The 19,913-nt window shown below is 40.0% G+C and overlaps 1 protein-coding gene and 1 pseudogene across 17 annotated transcripts in view; one reads left to right on the top strand and one right to left on the bottom strand.

The window, feature by feature from the left end:
- Positions 1-19,913, top strand: part of DST (dystonin) — a 488,658-nt gene that overhangs the window by 74,996 nt on the left and 393,749 nt on the right. Inside the window, exon 1 of one of the 17 annotated variants that reach the window (XM_021936755.2) lies at positions 1,076-1,276. The exons of the other annotated variants lie outside the window; for them this stretch is intronic. Within the exon in view, the coding sequence (XP_021792447.2) occupies positions 1,193-1,276 (84 nt within the window). The 5' untranslated portion in view covers positions 1,076-1,192. Of the gene's footprint in view, positions 1-1,075; positions 1,277-19,913 lie in introns of those variants that run through there. 17 annotated transcript variants of the gene reach the window in all.
- Positions 5,895-6,392, bottom strand: LOC116275222 (annotated as a pseudogene).

Genomic DNA, 19,913 nt, shown 5'->3' with positions numbered 1-19,913 from the left:
ATTTACATTATGCTAAGAGGTGGTAAATGGTATGAAGAAAAATGCTTCAGGTAAAGGGGAAGATAGTGTTGGGGTGGGATGATGGGTTTACATTGCACAGTCAGGGAACATTCTTTGATAAGGTGACATTTGGTCAGAGCCGTGTATCTAGGTAAGAGCCTTTTAGGCCAAATGTTTTTTAGCATTATTTGCTTTTAACTTACAGGCACGTTTTACTTTGATACAATACAAGTCAATTTAAAGATGAATGGGGAAAAAATGACTAGGAGCTAAAGACGTGGAAAGAGCCTTTATAAATTACCCTTTAAAGGAGTTGGCCTAAGAAGAGACGAGGAATTAAGGCAGTAAGCTAGGGAGGATATAGGATTCCGAAAGGTCTTTCATAAGATGGGAGACATTTGAGATATTTTAGGGAGAAGAAAGGGGGCCTTTCCTGGGCCTGGACAGAATGCAGGTGAGAGTAAGAGTAGAAGTGGATACATTTGGGGATAGCTAGAAGTTGTTAAAGAAAAACAGTGCTGAGAACCCAGCTGATGTTAGATAGTTGACATTTGTGGAGGGATTAAGCTGCTTCATTGAGTAGTGTTTTCAAAGCACGTTTCAGCCATTTAGAATTGGGAGTTAAGGTGAATGTTTCAACTGATCCAAGATAGAGGGTGGAATTGATAGCTCTAGAGGAGGCGGCTGGGATATTGATGTCGAGAGAATGCTTGAAATGATGCATCATGAGACTTGATGAGGAAGAACAGGAAATCTTAATGGTAATCATGGGTCTGACTGGGAACAGAACATTAGAGGTCTGGATTAGCTTGAAGAGTTGTGAGAGAGCTGGAGAGCCAGAAATTGTAGGTCACATTGTTGGATTACAATGAGAGGTCTCAGAGTTGGTTCAGTACCAGGTGATGTCATCGTCCAGAATGGGGCCATGGCATGCTGGGAGAAGAGGAGAGAAGATAAAGATTATTTGAGCTCAGGAAGCTAGGAACTTTTGTGGCTGAGGTGTTGGCTGGCCCATCCACATGAATGTGGAAATCTTCCCAGATGACTACACTCAAAGTGGAGAAGAAGCAATGAGTCAGGTTCCAAAGTCCTCAGCAAATGAGGGGGTGTGGCCGGAGACCAGACAGTGACAATTCAGGGAAAGGAAGAGAGTGGCGTCAGATGATGGTTCCTTCTGAGATTTCCATGAGACATGCAGGAGAAGCAGAAGCCTCTGCTGGAGAGATGCAGAGGTATAGAGAGCAGGCACTTAACAAATACACGTGGAATGATTAAGGTAAGACAGGCACTGGAGATGGCACTTTTGTGAGGAATTAGAGCTTCCTGACAATTAAATGAAGGTTTCAAAGGGCACCTAGAAAAGAGTTTACTAGGAGGGCAGCAGTGGAGCAGCTACACAGTAGCAAAAGGATGATAGTTTTTGAGAAAAGAGTTGCCCATGGGGCTTGAATTTGGGGTAGTATACAAGTGTGGTAGGCAGAAGTGGTGTGGTGGGTAAGTTCACCTGTACTAAGATTCCAGCAGCTCTAGGGATGAAGCCAGGGGTAGCCCCGGACAGCCCTCTGCCATTGAAACCAATAGTCTGTAGCCTTGCTCCTGGCCCGATGGTGTGTCCATTAGACACTCTGGTCTGTCCTTAGGGTCCATGAGCTCTTCAAACGCTTTTTGAGATCACTGGGACCTAAATATATATTATTGATTCCAAAATAAGAAGCTTGGAACTTAACTTTAAAAAAATCTTTAATTAAATACTAGTCATAATTTCAACTGCCTAGTTGCAATTCAACATTTGTATGATTGTGTATAAGTGAAATTTAAAATTACACAAAAATATCTTTTAACAAAATATATTTTTCGAATAATAAAAGCCCTTTCAAGCATTTAATGGAAAATGTATTGAATGTGTCTGAGTATATGTCTCACGTGATGGGATCTGTAAAACAGTGGCTCAGGGCCCTGTGAGCATCTTAAAACATCTCTGGCAGGCCGGGCGCGGTGGCTCACGCCTGTAATCCCAGCACTTTGGGAGGCTGAGGCAGGCAGATCACGACGTCAGGAGATAGAGACCATCCTGGCTAACATGGTGAAACCCCGTCTCTACTAAAAATACAAAAAAGTTAGCCGGGTGTGGTGGCGGGCACCTGAAGTACCAGGTACTAGGGAGGCTGAGGCAGGAGAATGGGGTGAACCCAGGAGGCGGAGCTTGCAGTGAGCCAAGATCGCTCCACTACACTTTAGCCTGGGCAACAGAAAACAAACAAACAAACCAAAAAACAAAAACCATATCTGGCTTAGGTTCCAAATAGAAGCTCAGTCAAGAGTTGTTCAGAAGGTTATGTGTTTGTGTGTGATTGAAGATGGTATTAGTAAAGATAACTAGGCCTTTAATGTGACCTTGTTTAGGTGGCTGAGAAAGGGATCCACTAGTCTGAGGAATCTCACCTTTCAAGGGTGTTAGTTTTGGCATCTGCTTTTGGTGATTTGGTGCTATTTTATTATATCTTCGAGATCTCTTAAATATCACATGATTTGAAATGCGTGTGGAGCGATTAGGAAGGATATTTTTCAGGCTCCTGTGGGAAAGAATGCAGAATTTGGAGTTTAAGAAATGGATTTAAACTGGAACAGTCACTTATCTCTTTTAGCCATAGTTTTCCCTTACGTAGAATGAGAATGATAGCAAAGCACATTTCATAAGATTGTTGCAGGGATTAAATGAGATAATATTTTTGAAAAGTTTTATGAGCTAATCAAAACAAATGTAGTTATGATTGATAATGGTTTTAGGTGGTGATAAGAGGGATGAAAAGAAAGTAAGATGGTGAATTCATGACACCCATTGGCTTATGTGCCACTTTCATTTATTTATTTAATTTATATAAATTTATTTTAAATTTTATTTATTGATTTTTTTTTTTTTTAAGAGATGGGATCTCGCTCTGATGCCCAGGCAGGAGTGCAGTGGTGCACTCATAGCTCTCTGCAGCCTTGAACTCCTGGGCTCAAGTGATCCTCTCACCCTGGCCTCCCAAAGTGCTGGGATTATAGGTGTGACCCATCAGATTCAACCTTGTTTTTAACTTTTATGGATACTAATAGTTGTACATATTTATGGGGTATACGGTTTTTTGTTTTGTGTTTTTTAAGAGATAGGGTCTCTCGGCCGGGCGCGGTGGCTCAAGCCTGTAATCCCAGCACTTTGGGAGGCCGAGACGGGCGGATCATGAGGTCAGGAGATCGAGACCATCCTGGCTAATACGGTGAAACCCCGTCTCTACTAAAAAATACAAAAAACTAGCCGGGCGAAGTGGCGGGTGCCTGTAGTCCCAGCTACTCGGGAGGCTGAGTCAGGAGAATGGCGTGAACCCAAGAGGAGGAGCTTGCAGTGAGCTGAGATCCGGTCACTGCACTCCAGCCTGGGTGACAGAGCAAGACTCCGTCTCAAAAAAAAAAAAAAAAAGAGATAGGGTCTCTCTATGTTGCCCAGGCTGGAGTGCAGTGGTCATTCACAGGTGTAAAGTATACTACAACCTTGTATTCCTAGGTTCAAGTGCTCATCCCACCTCAGTCTCCCAAGTAGTAGGACTATAGTTATGCACCACTGAGGCTGGCTTACATGTGGTATTTTGATACAAGCATAATGTGTAATGATCAAATTGCAATTGGGATATTCATCACCTCAAACATTTATCATTCTCTTTGTGCTGGGAGACATTCCAAACCTCTTCTAGCTATTTAGAACTATACAATAAAGTATTAATCACAGCTATCCTGTATTGCTACCAAACACTAAATCTTGTTCCTTCTGAGTGTATTTTTGTACTCATTAACCAGCCTCTCTTCATCTCCCCTCTCCGCCCAACCTTCCCAGCTTCTGGTAAACACCTTTCAATTCTCTAGCTTCATGAGATCCACTATTTTAACTCCAACATGAATGACAACAGGCAGGATTTTTCTCTTTGTGCTTGGCTTACTTCCCTTAACATAATGCCTTCCAGTTCCATCTATGTTGCTGTAAATGACAGAATTTCATTCTTCTTCATGACTGAATAATATTTCATTGTGTGTGTGTGTGTGTGTGTGTATATATATATCACAATTTCCTTATAATTTCATCCATTGATGGACACTTAGGTTGATTTCATATCTTGCTATTGAAATGCCTCAGTACATTGGTCTGGGCAAAGATTTCTTCAGTAAGACCTCAAAAGCACCGGAAACCAAATTGACAAGTGGGATAATATCAAGCCAAAAAGCTTCAGAGGAAACAATCAACAAAGAGAAGAGACAGCCCACAGAATGGGGAAAAAATATTTGCTAGCTATTCATCTGACAAGTGATTAATAACCAGAATATGTGAGGAACTCAAGCAACTCAAAGAGCAAAAAAACAAATAATCTGATTTAAAAATAGGCAAAAGATCTAAATAGATATTTCCCTAAAGAAGACATACAAAGGACAAACAGGTGTATGAAAAGATGCTCAACATCACTAATTGTCAAGGAAATGCAAATTAAAACTACAATGGGATATCATCGCACTCTGGTTAAAATGTCTGTTATCAAAAAGAAAATAACAAATGCTAGCAGGGATTCAGGGAAAGGAGAATGCTCGTTGGTAGGAATGTAACTTAGTACAGCCATTATGGAAAACAAAATATGGAGGTTCCTCAAAAAACTAAAAATAGAACTACTGTATGATCTAGCATATAGTAGTTCTTGCTGCTGGGTATATATCAAAAAAAAAAAAAAAAAAAAAAAAGGAAATCAGTGTATTGAAGAGATTCTGCACTTCCATACCTATTTATTTTTAAATTACTCTATCTTTCTATCTATCTGATAGGTACCTATACACCCCCACTCAAAACAAAAGCTAAGATCTTGGTAGTAACCTATGTCTAATGATAAGGTCTCTTTTTCCATTGGCCTGAATCTTCTTACTCAAGATAACCATCATTCTGAAACACATTTCATCATTCTTTTGTTTCCCTGTTCAGAGTTTTATTGCTAGTCTATTTATTCCTGAAAAGTTAATTTTTTTTTTTTTTATTTATGTGTCTTCTTAGAGGTGGAGTCTCACTCTGTTGCCCAGGCTGGAGTGCAGTGGTGCCATCATAGCTCACTGTAGCCTCAAACTCCTGGGCTCAAAAAAGTGATCCTCCCACCTCATCCTCTTGAGTAGCTGGGACTACAGGTATGAGCCACTGCGCCTAGCTTAAAAAGTTTAAATTTTAAAATTTTAGTTACTTTTAACTTAATAAAAAACGTTAGCATACTTTATGTAATTATTTGAAACTAACTTTTTTCACTTAATATGCTATTGCTAATAGTATTGCTAATAATATTGTTCACTATAGTTTATTTGTTTTGACTTTTGTATGACTATACCACAGTTTGCTCATTTGCTGTCTTGTAAGTGGACATTTGTTTTCAGGCCTTTACTGTATGAGTGCCTCTATGAGTTTTCTTGTACATGCCTCTTACTGTTCACGTGCAGTTTTTCTTGTGTATATGCTTAGTGGAATTACTGGATCAATTCTTAGTAGAATTGCTGGATATACATAAGAGTTCAACTTTAGGAGATAATGCCAAACTCTTTTTCAAAATATCTGTGCCAATTTATACTTTCCTCAGCCACGTCTAAGCGAGCATGAGGAGCCACGTTCTTTTCAACACATAGTAATATTAGACTTAATTTTTTTTCCAGTTGAATACATGTAATCTGTTAACCTCATTGTGGGCTTGATTTGCTACCCTGATTGTTAATGATGCCACACATCTTTTCTTTTTCTTTTTTTTTTTTTAAACTTTTAATTGTATTTATTTTAATGCTGAATTTACTCCCGTACTGTTAAGTTTTTGTTTCTTCAGTTTCTTCTGGGATATCTTTTTCTTCTAGGCAACCCCCTCTTCTGGTTTAGGAGCAATTTGTTCCTTTTCAGTAAGGATCATCTCGATGTGGCAGGCAGAGCTCATGTATGGGTTGATCCAACCACGAGCTCTGTAGGTCCAGCGACGCGTCTTAGGTGCTTTGTTCATTTGGATATGCTCAATGACCAGAGAATCTCCCTCTAGGCCCTTAAGTTCAGCATTACTCTCTGCATTTTTAAGCATGTGCAGCAAAAATTCAGCACTCTTTCTGGGCCACCGACCTTGTGTCCAGCCCCATTGCTTGGCCTGGGCACACCTGCCAACTCCAGCATTGTAACGTTGGAATGGCACACACTGTTTCTGTAAAGTGACATCTTTCAGATACTTCATGGCTTTTCATATATGCATACCCTTGATGTCCTGGGCAGTTTCATGAGTGTTCTTAAAGTGAACATGAAGATCTGAACCTCTTGATTTGCATGATTTTGTGGGGTTGTCTGGGTCAAGTGAATAGTGAACCATTTTCACAGATTACCTCAGGCCACTTAGGGGAAGAGGAAGAGCCCCACACATTTTTTCGTAGTTTATATATTTTTGTATGTTTATTAGCCATATATGTTTCCTCTTCTGCAAAATGCCTGTCCATTTCATTTGCCATTTTTCTTGTTTGGTTGTTTGTATGTTTTTTACTGATTTGAGTGGGTTCTTTGTATATATATTCTTTGTTCACTGAATTTTAATTTATATTATTGTATTTTATTATATTTTTCATTGCTTGGTATTTTTGATAATCTCTTATTCCTAACTCCTACTTTTGATACTCTTTTCCCTCTATTTAAATATATAAAATACGTTTATTTTATATGTAATATCTGATAATTAACATACCTGAAGTTTTTGCCTATGAGTTTGTGTCTATTGTTTCTATAGTTTCACCAGTGGGGCCTTGTTTCATTGTGTACTTTGTGACTTTCTTGTTGCCCAGGCTGGAGTGCAATGGCATGATCTCGGCTCACTGTAACCTCTCTCTCCCGTGTTCAAGCGATTCTCCTGCTTCGGCCTCCCGAGTAGCTGGGATTACAGGTGCCTGCCACCACCGCCTGGCTAATTTTCGTATTTTCAGTAGAGACAGGGTTTCACCATGTTGACCAGGCTGATCTTGAACGCCTGACCTTAGGTGATCTGCCCACCTCGGTCTCCCAAAGTGCTGGGATTATAGGCATGAGCCATTGTGCCCGGCTGCTTTGTGACTTTTTACCACCAGCTCGTTTTTTTTTTTTTTTTTTTTTTTTTTTTTTGCAGTTGCAAGATTTGATAGAGTGAAAACAGAGCTCCCATAAAATGGGAGAGGACCCAAGGGGGGTTGCTGTTGCCCGCTCGAATGCCTGGGTTTATGTCCTGATCACTGTCCCTCCCTCTGTGCTCTCAGGCAATAGATGATTGACTGTTTCCTTACCTCCTGTTTTTGCCTAATTAGCATTTTAGTGAGCTCTCTTTACTACCTGATTGGCCGGGTGTGAGCTAAGTTGCAAGCCCCGTGTTTAAAGGTGGATGGGGTCACCTTCCCAGCTAGGCTTAGGGATTCTTAGTCCGCATAGGAAATACAGCTAGTCCTGTCTCACCACGAGCTCATTTTTGACTGAACTTTATCTGTGGTAATTTTTAGAGGCTAGGATTGAAGGTACATTTCTCCAGAGAGGATATTCTGTTAGTTTTGCCAGGGAAATCTAAAATAAAAAAAATCTCAGCTGGGTGCGGGTGGCTCACGCCTATAATCCCAGCACTTTGGGAGGCCGAGGCAGGTAGATCACTTGAGCTCAGGAGTTCAAGACTAGACTGGGCAACATAACAAGACGTCGTCTCTACTAAAACTCAAAAAAATTAACTGGTCATGGTGGTGGCACCTGCCTGTAGTCTCGGCTACTCGGGAGGCTGAGGTGAGAGGCTTGTTTGAGCCTGGGAGGTTAAGGCTGAGATTGTGCCACTGTACTTCAGCCTTGGTGACAGAGCGATTCCCTGTCTCAAAAAAATAAATAAACATAAAATCTCAGTTTCAGAGTTTTTCATACTGCATAGATGCTGCGAACTTGGGCCATAAAATGCACATGAGAATCAGCTTGAAGTTTTTATTTTTTTACTCTGTCCAGCCACAAGCTTGACATGGGCAAGTGTCTTTGGAATCTCAGGGTATTTTTGTTTGGTTTTCCTAGTTCATGCTTCCCTGGCTTTATTTATTTCTGTTTTTGTTTTTGTTTTTTTCACTGAGTCTCCTTTGGCTTTGTCTTTTGTCCCCTGAGCAGGTCGTCCTGCTCTTCTGTCCCCTGGGCGTCAAGTGAAACTTTAGATGAGAGGGAATCAGCCTAACGTTTCTGTATTTGTGCTTTTGCTTTTCTATCGCTCTAGCCTCTAAGAATTTTTCTTATTTTCCTGCCCCTTTGCTGATTCATTTAAAAATATTTTATCCAGCATTTTTAGCTACTGTATAGCAGGCAGGTTTGTTAGGAAGTCAAGTCTGCGATATATCAGAGAAACCTTTGCCTTGTTTTTGTATGACTAAAGAGACTCCCCAAAATAGGTCCCCTCAGATCAGAGCCGTATGTACCTCAAAGTTCTAGCATCCATCCCTAGAGCCACCAAAAGTTTTTTAAAAATATGTACATAAAAAAAAAAATCTGTACATCATTATCAAAGTACACCAGCCATTGTCTGCCAAGACATAGCTTTTAGTCCTTATCTTTAGTATAATTTCATTTCTATGTAGGGCTGTGTAGTACAGTTAGCCAATTATTTCTCATCTCTTGGTCTTAAAGCAGATGACACAGGACCTTCATTTCCCAGAGAGGATAGAATTCATGTTTACATAGGGTATTGAGAAGTGCTGTAGTGACTCACTTATTTCAAGTCTCAAATTTCAGTACATATTTGTCATTTCTGTTAGGCCAAATCAACTTCCTAATTGCATAATGTTGTTTTATAATTTGGAGTTGAACCTAAAACCTCCAATAGAGAAAATGTTCATGGAATATTTTTATGATAAAATCAGATAAATTATTAAATAGCAGTTGTGATTGTCAAATTATTTTATTTTATTGTTGATTTATTTTATCATTGGCTTTTATTTGTTGTTTTTGGTAATTAACAACATTCTAAAAAAATGTTATAGTCCAAAATACACTTCTTTTTTTTTGAGAGGATGGTGAATTGTGGCATTGGGACAGGGTATTTTCCGTTTGCTTACATGTGCTACTCAATATGCAATATCTCTGACTCGTTAGCATTTAAACTTAGTTCAGGGTAACTATATAAAGAGGCTCTTTAGAAGTGTGAAAATGAAACATTAAAGGTATGGAATTTGTATATCAAAAAAGCTTTAGAGATGAGGGATTCGTGGACAATTTAGGAACATCAAAAGTCATCCAGTCTGAGTTGTCATTTTGAGGAAACAAGGTCCAGAACAGTGATCTGAGTTGCTAAACTGTCAGAGCCACGATTGGAAGCAAGACCTCATAGTTGAGAACACTCTCTTCAATGCTGCATTGTTTCCCTGTTTATATGCCATGTTTAGCTAAGCATTTAAAATTTTTTATACTTACAAATTAAAAAACATTATTTCTACTTGCATGTTTTGTAAAATGAACTGACACCCCCCCATGTTTAAAATTGACTTAGAAAACCCAGACATTTAATGTTTTTTTTTTTTTTAAAAAAACTACATAATAATATTTGGAGCTTATGGGAGTATTAAGCAGGCAACACAGCTTTCTCAAGTTTATTTCTAGAACATGGGTAATCACCATGACTCCAGGCACACCCGTCTGTTTATTAAAGCAAAAGAATCAGGAAGTCTGAGATGCAGACGTTTCAGGATACTAGGGAAGTGAAAAATAGTTTTTTCTGAAATGAGAGCCCTGCTTTTTTTTTTTTTTTGATGGAGTCTCGCTGTGTCGCCAGGCTGGAGTGCAGTGACATGATCTCGGCTCACTGCAACCTCCACCTCCCGAATTCAAGTGATTCTCCTGCCTCAGCCTCAGCCTCCTGAGTAACTGGGACTATGGGCATGCCCCACCACACCACAGAATACCCTAATTTTTGTATTTTTAGTAGAGACGGGGTTTCACCATGTTGGCCAGGGTGGTTTCAATCTCCTGACCTCATGATCCGCCCAACTTGGCCTTCCAAAGTGCTGGGAATACAGGCATGAACCACTGCATCTGGCCAAGCTCTGCTTTTTATAAACAAATGACTATCATTATTTCCTATTTTTAAATCCTTTAAAAATGGTTTTGGAACTTTATCAGCTCCCTGTAACTCCAGAGATAACCGTAAATGAGACTGTAAAAGAAATGAAGTTATAAAGACAGGCATTTCGTATCAACAGTATTTTTATTGATGCTGACCAACAACATTAACAGTAGTGAGCATTTCTTAAGCACTTCCTATGAGTCAGGCTCTGTGCTTGGCAATGGGCATTAGGTCATTTAATCCTAACACCAACCCAAGAGGTAGATGTTCTTTATAAATTGGAAAGCCAAAGCTCAGAAAGTTTAAGTAGTTTGTCCAAAGTCCTACAGCTAATAAGTAGTGAAGCTGGGTCAGGAGGCAAAAAGCTCTGCTGGACTACAGGGCCAGGTCTAGCCCCAGTTCTCTGTTATCTCCCTAGTTAGCTTGCTGAGAGCAATCCCATTTTTGATTTATGGTTAGGAGGGTTTAACTGTGGGTTATGAGACTATGTTGTGCTTTAAATCTCTTGTTCTATAACAAGCTTCAGGGCAAGTATTGCAGGCAATGATAAATAAGATAAATATGGATAAATAAGAAAAAACTAATATTTATTGCAGGAAATTGGTACTTACTGAGTACATACATACTGTGTGCTAGTTAGTACAGGTGCTTTTGCAAAATTCTTTTACTGTTCATTTTCGCGTTTCACAAATATTTTCTGAGCGTCTGTTATGGATTTGTCACCATGCTAGGAACTGGGGACACAGCATGAATGAAACAAAGAGCTTAGTTTTTGGTGGAGGACACAGACAACAAGCAGATAAACAGGTAAATACATAATGTGTCAGATGGTAATAAGTGGCGGGGGAGGAAAGTGAAGCAGGATAAGGGGCATAGAGTAATAGGTGGGGAGGGTAAAGTTACATAAGGCTTTTAGGGGAATAACTTTCTTTAAAAGGGTGCCGTTTGAACAGAGACCTAACAGCACATCAGGAGGCCTTGTAGGTCATGGTACAGGCTTTGGATTTTATCCTGAGTGAAGTGGAAAGCCACAGGAGGGTTTTGAGCACAGGCACGATGTACTCTGACTTAGGTCTTTGAAGACTGGATTTAGCTTCTGTATGGAGAATATATTGTTGAGGACAAGGAGGCAAGCAAGATCAACTGGAAGATATTTTGCAATAATTGTTCAGGCAAGAGGTGAATGTGACTTGTAATAAGAACAACATAGCTCTGGCTGGGCATGGTGGCTCATGCCTGTAATCCCAGCACTTTGGGAGGCCCCGGTGGGTGGATCATCTGTGATCAGGAGTTTGAGACCAGCCTGGCCAACATAGTGAAACCCCATGTCTACTAAAAATACAAAACAATTAGCCGGATGTGGTGGCAGGCACCTGTAGTCCCAGCTACTCGGGAGGCTGAGGCAGGAGAATGGCGTGAACCCGGGAGGTGGAGCTTGCAGTGAGCCGAGATCGCGCCATTGCACTCCAGCCTGGGGGACAGAGTGAGACTCTGTCTCAAAAAAAAAAACCCAAAACAAAACAAAGAAAACACATAGCTCTAATTTATTGAATGCCTACTATGTACTTTATGTATATCATTTTAGTAATCCAGTTCAATTTAGCTATCCTTGTGGTTTAGAAGATGATAAAACTCAAAATCTCCCAGTGGCTTAGAATTGCTCTAATGGGAGCATTTCACACATTGTGGCAGCAGTTTTTGGTAGCAGATTTTCAGACTCCCATCAGATCACATCAAATATTATATTCTACCTAGAGAATCAGGAAGGCAGGTGAGAAGGTAAGGCCATCTGTCCCTATGACTCAACAGAGCGGTAATGATGAGCTTTTACTTTCAACTAGGGAAGAAGGGCTGAGCATGGTGGCTCATGCCTGTAATCCCAGCACTTTAGAAGGCTGAGGCGGGAGGATTGCTTGAGCCCAGGAGTTCCAGACCAGCCTGAGCATCACAGTGAGACAATCCCCTGGCCACTCTTCCCCCATCTCTTCAAAAAATAAAAAAAATTAGGCAAGTGTGGTGGCACACCTGTAGTCCAGCTACTTGGGAGGCTGAGGTGGGAGGATTGCTTGAGCCTGGAAGGTCAGGGCTGCCATGAACTGGGATCTCACCACCACACAGTGAGCTGTGATCTTACCACCACACTTCAGCCTAGATGACAGAGCAAGATGCGCTATCTCTCTCTCTCTCTGTCTCTCTCTCTGTCTCTCTCTCTCTCACACACACACACACACACACACACAGAGAGAGAGAGAGAGAGAGAGAGAGAGAGAAAACTAGGGAAGCAGAGAGGTGGATTGTCACAATTAAAGTGTTCCAGGCCATATTTCTTTTGAGTGGTATCCTGAATTGGGCTAGGCTGTTTCTGTTAGGACAGACTCATTTGACTCCTTGAATCTCTGTCTCTGTGATTGTCAGAAATGGCTCCAGGAAAAAAATCATGATGTAGACAGCTTATCTACTTCTAGGAACCTCAGTGTTCCCTTTTTGTTTTATCTAAACACTTCTGCAGGACACAGTCTGGTGGCCTTATTCATACTGAAGTATAAATAACTGATACTGTGCCACTTAATATTTTTCATCCATGGGTAGTTTGGTTAGAAATAAAAAGCTTTACATCAAAAGACTGTATCTGTTACTAGAAATTTAGGCGATAGCATGCAGGTGATGTGAAGGGAGTTAGATTTTTTTTTCAAGTCCTCAAAATGATATAATTTTGGTCATATAGCTATAATCACTGCAATTCTAAATACTTGATATCTAGTTTTTGTTTTATCTTTTTATTTTATAATAAATGCTATGGAAATGTATTGAGTAGTATGTGCTGAGCAGGCATCATATTACAGGATTTACATACATTATTTCATTTTAATAATATCTAGTGAAGTAGATATGACTATTCATGTTTAGAATATGAGCAAGTTGAAGATGTTAAGTAATTTTCTTGTGTGGTAATATATGGGCAGTTAATTATGGAGCTGGGTGAAGCACTCTGGCTTCCTAACTCAGCTTGGTAAAAGTCCTGCACACTTTCCATAAAACTGTAAAATGTGAATTATGGCAGGTGTTTCTACTTCCCTGAAATGTAGTAAAGGTGAGTCATAAGTCTTCTATGCAGTAATATGGTAGACAATTGTGTTAGTTAGGGTTCTCCAGAGAAACAGACCAATAGGATGTATTAGTTATAGCACACATACACACACAGAGATTTATTTATTTTAAGGAATTAGCTCATGCAATTGGGCTGGGAGATCTAAAATCTGTAGGGCAGGCCAGCAGGCTAGAAATTCAGGAAAGAGCTGATATTGCAGTCTTGAGTCCAAATTCTGCAGGGCATCAGGCTGGAAACTCAGGCAAGGTCTCTATGTTGCAGTCTTGAAGAAAATTCTTTCTTTGAGAGATCATGGTCTTTGCTCTTAAGGCCTTCTACTGATTGGAGAAGGCCCACCCACTATATGGAGGATAATCTACTTTACTTGAAGTCCACTGAATAAATGTTAATCACTTTTAAACATACACCTTCACAACATTTAGACTGATCTTTTATGAAAAACTGGGTACCATGGCCTAGCCAAGTTGACACATAAAATTAACCATCACATCAATAGCCAGCGATTTTCACTGAATAGACTTTTAAAGGTACCTAGGTACCTGGATTCTCCACCTGCAAATTCTGTAGCTGGTTCGTGTGCTGTGGACACAAACACAAGGCCAGTTCAGGAAGAGAAAGAAGGACGGCACAAGGGAACAGATAGTCATATGTTCTATGGTGTGCTTGTTTTTTGTGATAGAATTCATCATATTGTTTTATGGACACAGATATACATTTTTTAAAATTCCTCTTTGCTTTATTATTGTTGGAAGAAGCTATTAGGCTGGCTTGGAAATCCCCAGTTGAGAAAGGGAGGAGAAAAAACACCCAAGCAATATTTCAGGGTCAGGAGGGCAGCTGTGAAGGGGAGGAAGGTCAGGGGATTGGAATTCACACAAATCCTAAGTGTACATGATGACTAAGGAGGAGAGGGGTGTGGGCTGCACAGCTGTAGCACAGGATTCTAACTGCCCTGTGATGGGCACTGTGAAAGAATGAGTGAATTTGCTTCATAAATGCAGTGGGAACAGTTATTACTTAGAGACAATTGGAAGTCAGAAGAAATAGGGGTATTTTTATTTTTATGTTTTTAAGTAGAATATCATGGCTCGTAAATGTTATAAGAAGTATGTGTAAATGGCGTGACTATTATGTTCCCCAAAACAATCCTGTGTGAAAGGGGACAATAAACAAGATGGTTTATATACTCTTGCTCTCTGTGTCTATGAGAAAAAGGATGAATAAGGGATGGAGTGGCTCCATAACACTTCATTACCAGCATGCTACCATCTCAGCAGTCCCTTGCATGATGCTGACCAGCTGCAGCTTCTCTAAGGGGCAGGTTTCTACCACTCACTCACAGCAGCTCCAAGAGCCAGAGCTGTAGTTGGAAGAAAATGCAGGTCTCTTGGAGGTTGGTATCTAGCCAGCCTTGTATCTTAAACCAGTTTGAGTCATCACAAACTAGGAGGCTTATCAAAAGGAACGTCATCATCTCGAGCTCTCCTTGTATGACTTGTCTGGGACCCACTGATTTTCCTACTACTATTCTCTGTCTCCCCACTATTATAGTTTTGCTTGACTTCTGACCTTCTTCTCATTCCCGCATAGTAAGCTAGTTTCACTTCTTACCTTAGCAGCCTCAGCCCTACCTTTGTCTAGCCTTCTTTTTTCCAGTCTCTAAATGTTTCCCAAATTCATCCTCTCCTTTCCACCCCCAATTCCAATGATTTAGTTCAGGCTCGCATCATTTATTGCTGGACTGTTACAGTAACTGCTCACTAATCTTGTCTGAGTTTGATCCCTCTTCAGTCCATGAGTCACGCAGCTATACAGGCAAACTACTTATAACCCGTCAGCAACAATCCAGGTCCTACAAGATGAATTCTGGGCCCCAGTGTCACATGCAAGCCCTGCTGTGATCTTCATCCACCACCTGCTTTCCAGCTGCCTCTGCTGCCACTTCCACCTGATGCTCTCAAAGCACCTTGTGCTTTTCTCACTTCTCATTCTGGGAGACTGATTGGATAACTCGAAGGTCCTAACATCTTCCCCCCTCAAACACTATCTTCTTTTCTTACCTGATTTGGAATAAGGTGTCAATAAGCAAGCAGGGAAATATATTGTCTTCTTCCCTGGATCTAGAATAATTCAAGGCAGCCTTAAAATGAGAAATGATGCTGGAGGAAGGAAGTAGCTGCCATGCTCATCCTGTTAGTGGGCTCTGTGTATGTGTGTGTGCGAGACACAGACGGACACACCCTTGGGGCCTTTTTAGCCTTTGTTGTGGCAGAGCTTTCTTTCTGAATTTCTACTCACATTTGACCAAGCTGCTGAAGCCAAGCTGCCAAGCCAATAAATTCACCCAACAGACATTCATCAGGGGCCCCCTCCTAAGACCTGGGATTCTGAAGTACATAAGAAACAGTTGCTACCCACACGGTGAGGTTTAATCTCAGTCTATACACTCTAGGGTAAGAGGTGTTCCTTTGTCTTTTTTTCAACTCACCTCAGGTTCTGACTCCCAGGTCTCCATGAGGCCGGGCCTGGTACTCCCCATTTCCTTCACCTCGGAATTGTGTTAAGGTTCTTGGGTCCTGTAAGATGCATGCCAAGGTGTCAGGGAATGGGAGGGAACATTTGTGCCTCCAGGTTATGCGCATCTCAAAAGATTTAGGCTTGTGAAAAAGGTATTCTTGCAGGCTATTTCTGCTTCCTGTCCTGCCATATAGCTTCCTCTAGGGGTAAAGCAAGGAAGGGACAGGTCCAGATCACCTCAGGAAAGAGAGATAAAATGAAATCTACTGTGGGCTTTAGTGCAGATATGGGGGCTTTGAGCCACACAGTTGTTCCAGATGGATCTCAGGTGTTCTAAGATGAGGATGTGCAACAGATGTCAGGGGAAATCCCAATATTAGTTAAGGACATTTGGAATGAACTTAGCATTTATTCTCGAGAGGAGGCTGTGGTTGGATTGGTTTGCCACTGTGCAATATGAATCATTGCACCTGAGCAGAATTTTCCACCAAACCAGCTCAGAGGGATCAGGCACTGATCCCTGGTTCCAGTTGGGTGTGGCTTAAGGTAGCAACCGAATTGTTTGCATTTAATGTACATGGAACAGCCCTGCTTTCCTCAAAAGAGGGAAGTGGGAGTGCCAGGCACTTAAAGTTTCATAGACCTTGTTTCTGTACAATAATAAAAGATTTTGTTTTTAATGAAAAAGTAATTCTTTCACTTAAGTACCTACTGTTTGAAGTGAAAGAGTAAGTGTGTAAAAGCTATTATCAAAAGCAACTTTCTGAAGTCTCATTAATGAAGACAGGTAATGAAAATGGAAGCATAAAGAAGGTATAAAGACATAACTTTGCTTATGTGTCAATAGGGAAGAACTGAATATCTATAATTGCTTTTTTATTTACACTAACATGGTTGTCTAAGTTTTTGTTGTCTCCAGTAACGGAGACAATGAATTTAAAAGAAAAAAAACCTTCTGGATTACAAAAAGTTATGTATTGGAAAGATACAGGGACATCTCAAAGGAGGTTTAACAACCAAGCTTGGGAGGGATAGATATGGAACTCATGGACTTTGTATCCTGAGAGCTGTTACTAAGGTGACCCAGTTGCAATAACTTCTAGTTTCTATATTTCCTGAAGTGACAATTATGTTGGCTTAATCATCTACCCTTGGATCAAACAAGTGTGAATAGACAACATCACCTAAGAGCTAAAATTTACTAATGCTTCCTACATGTTGACCAAGGGTAGGTATGGGAGCAAAAACCAGCAGGGAGTCGTCAGCAGTAGTGATGGGTGGGTGGGTCCAGCTAGATTCGTGGGGATTGTGAGCCAGCATTTACATGAGTCATACAGCTTTCTTCCATTTCCTAGGCACTGGAAATGTTAACCAGGGTGTTTAGGGATACAGCAGAATGAAGTGAACACTTGGATGTCAGTAGAAACATGGAATTATCTATTTTTGTTTGTTGTCCATTTAACTGAAATATTTTGAAAGCTTTTTGTTTGTTTTGCTTTATCCCCTCTTCTCCAGTTTTCATATTTTTAAAAATTTCATCCCCATTCTATCAATTATCACGATCCCTACCTCTCCTCCTCTATCTTTTCCTTTACTTTCTGAATACAGCAATGTCATCCATCACTTACTTCATGCTAGGGGCTCCAAAGTCATACGTCTCCAGGGGTCAGGTATCATACATGCGAGGACGGTGTCAGACTGGAAAGCACAGGTCTTTTACGTGTCCTTTCTTTAAAGGGAAAACCACTAGGGCCAGTATTCCACATCTGAATTTTCATGTGAAAATTCCCAATTTTTACGTGTTTGCTGTTAATTTGTTTTTAAAAATGAGTAGGCCAGCCATAGTGCATCTACAATGATGGCTGTATCAGCAGTGAACAGTTTTGGATAGGATACTCTTGGAAGAGTGAAGTGAGGGAGCTGGGGAACTGTATCTCCAACCTGGCTTCTGAAGGGACTGCGGAGGCTCGACTTGATTTAGCCTTTCTCTCCTCATCAACTTTATACTGTGAGCCATATTTTTATGTATGTATTTATACTATTCCACCAAAATACATATTTTTAAGCCTAACAAGTGATAATAAGATAACTGATATTTAATTATAAATTGGCTATTTTGTCACTTCTGCTCTCCCAGTTAGATTTCAGGCCCTTCTAAGAAAGAAGCCTATGAGTACTTAAGACATGTTTTTAATTAACTGACATAAACATCCATTTAAACTATAAGATTAAGTATTTTCTAGTTAAATGTATGTTTTCGATATTTGAGTTTATCTTCCTAATGCATTTGTTTTGTGGGGCTATTTTTGGAGATATGTTTGCTTTTCTTTTAGGCAAGTTATTTAAAATGTTCTTCCTTTGGTTAGAAAGACTATTTGTAGATACTCAAATGTAAACTAGTTCTGATGTCTCTATTTCTATAATTTTCATATGATTGGGATTAGGTGGACTTGCAAAAAAAAGATGTCTGAAATTTTTTGAAAGTTTTTTTACATTTTTAGAAAAATTTTGTATTTTGATACTTTGCATAGTTTTTATTTTATATGTAATCTGTTTGGGGAGATTTATGGAGGTGTGGGAACACATAGGACCAAAGAATCTTTGAGTGGAAAGAGACCACAGAGTAAGCGAAGGCTTGGTCCCCTGGAATAGGAGAGTGCTTACTATACACAAAGCAGTCTGGGAGTACTATAGTTGTGCATTTTGAATGGTTTTTCTTTGATGTGAACTGATACCTGTCATTTCCATGCTTTGGCCCTAGTACTGAACCCAGAACAGGTCTAGTCTTTTTGGGATCCTCAAATATATGGTAATCTTTAGGGCTGTGAGTATATGTTCCCCTAGTGCCAAGGACCACATGTGGTCAAGAGCACAGGCTTTCGTGTCAAAAGGACCTATATGGAAATCCTGGCTGCACCTTGTACTGACAATGACTGTGGACAAGTTACTTAATATCCCTAACTGTGCATTTCTTTATTGGATTTCAGTGAGTGTTAAATAAGATAGTTAGTGAAAATGCTTAAATTATAATCACCCAATAAATGAGGCATCTGGATAGAATATACTAAACTGAAAGAAAGGAAGAAGTCTTGCAGAATGTCTTAGTGCTGAGCCTTGATTGTCTAGGATTCAAAGTGATATACCTATTGGGAACTGAAATTAATATGTTGAAGAGATATCTGCACTCCCATAGACATTGCAGCATTATTCATGATAGTCAAGTTATGAAATCAACCTTCCTCTGTCCCATCAGCAAGCTTGGTGTCCTTAGAAATACAGTACTAAGTAACACTAACCAGTGTACAATCATTATACCCTAGAAAGAATTTGTGTTCTAAATTCCAGTGTTCTTTCATAGGCTGATGAACTGGGCTTCTCTACCTAGAAAGCAACCTTTGACTTCCTTAACTCTGCCTGACACTGCTTCCCTTGAGTCAGAACTTAGCAGCAACCTGCTTCCTCTCCCTCTGATCCCCCTTCCTCTCACCTCCACCCAGGCTCTTCTGCCTCTTGGAGTTAAGGGTTCCTGCATATCTCCCCTAATAGAAGAGAGTGAGAGCCAGCTAATGGCCTCACTACTAGACCCCCTCTCCCCCACTTACAACTTAAAGGTGGTTTCCAGGTAAGACTTAACTGAGAGCTATTTATTTGGTAAAAGATTTCATACCTTAATTGTTCAACAAGTTTTGAAAATTATTAACTAAAGCAAGCACAAGTTGCCCCAAATTTACCATATCTCATTTTTGCTTCAAGGAGTTAAGCACATTTTCCTTAACTGTTTTCTCCTACATCTATTTATTTGTGGTAGAGCTTATTTTCCTTGGGACCTCTAAAATCAGATAATGTGCTCTTGCTTTCTAACTTATTTCTAAGTAAAAAACTAGTCATATAATGATAGTTTTGGGCCATAACATATATTTTGATACAACATTGAGGAAGTTAGTATTTGTACCTACCTACCTAAGGGAATTTTAAAGAAAATTGTGTCTTTAATTTTCCTAATTTTGGAGAAAAAATTTTCTGTTTTTGTTCATATATCAAAATTATGTGATACTGAACCTATCTTGTGTTCACTGTATTTTACATTATTAATAAATGAATAGCAGAGGAATTTCTTTTATATTTTTCTGTCTAGAATTATGCTTAGGACTAAGGCAAGCAGATCATCTTTCTTT

Source organism: Papio anubis, chromosome 6 (assembly GCF_008728515.1).
Source record: "Papio anubis isolate 15944 chromosome 6, Panubis1.0, whole genome shotgun sequence".
NCBI classification, from domain to species: Eukaryota; Metazoa; Chordata; class Mammalia; order Primates; family Cercopithecidae; genus Papio; species Papio anubis.
Note: the sequence above shows the minus strand (reverse complement) of the source record. Positions and strands in the feature narration are given on the sequence as shown.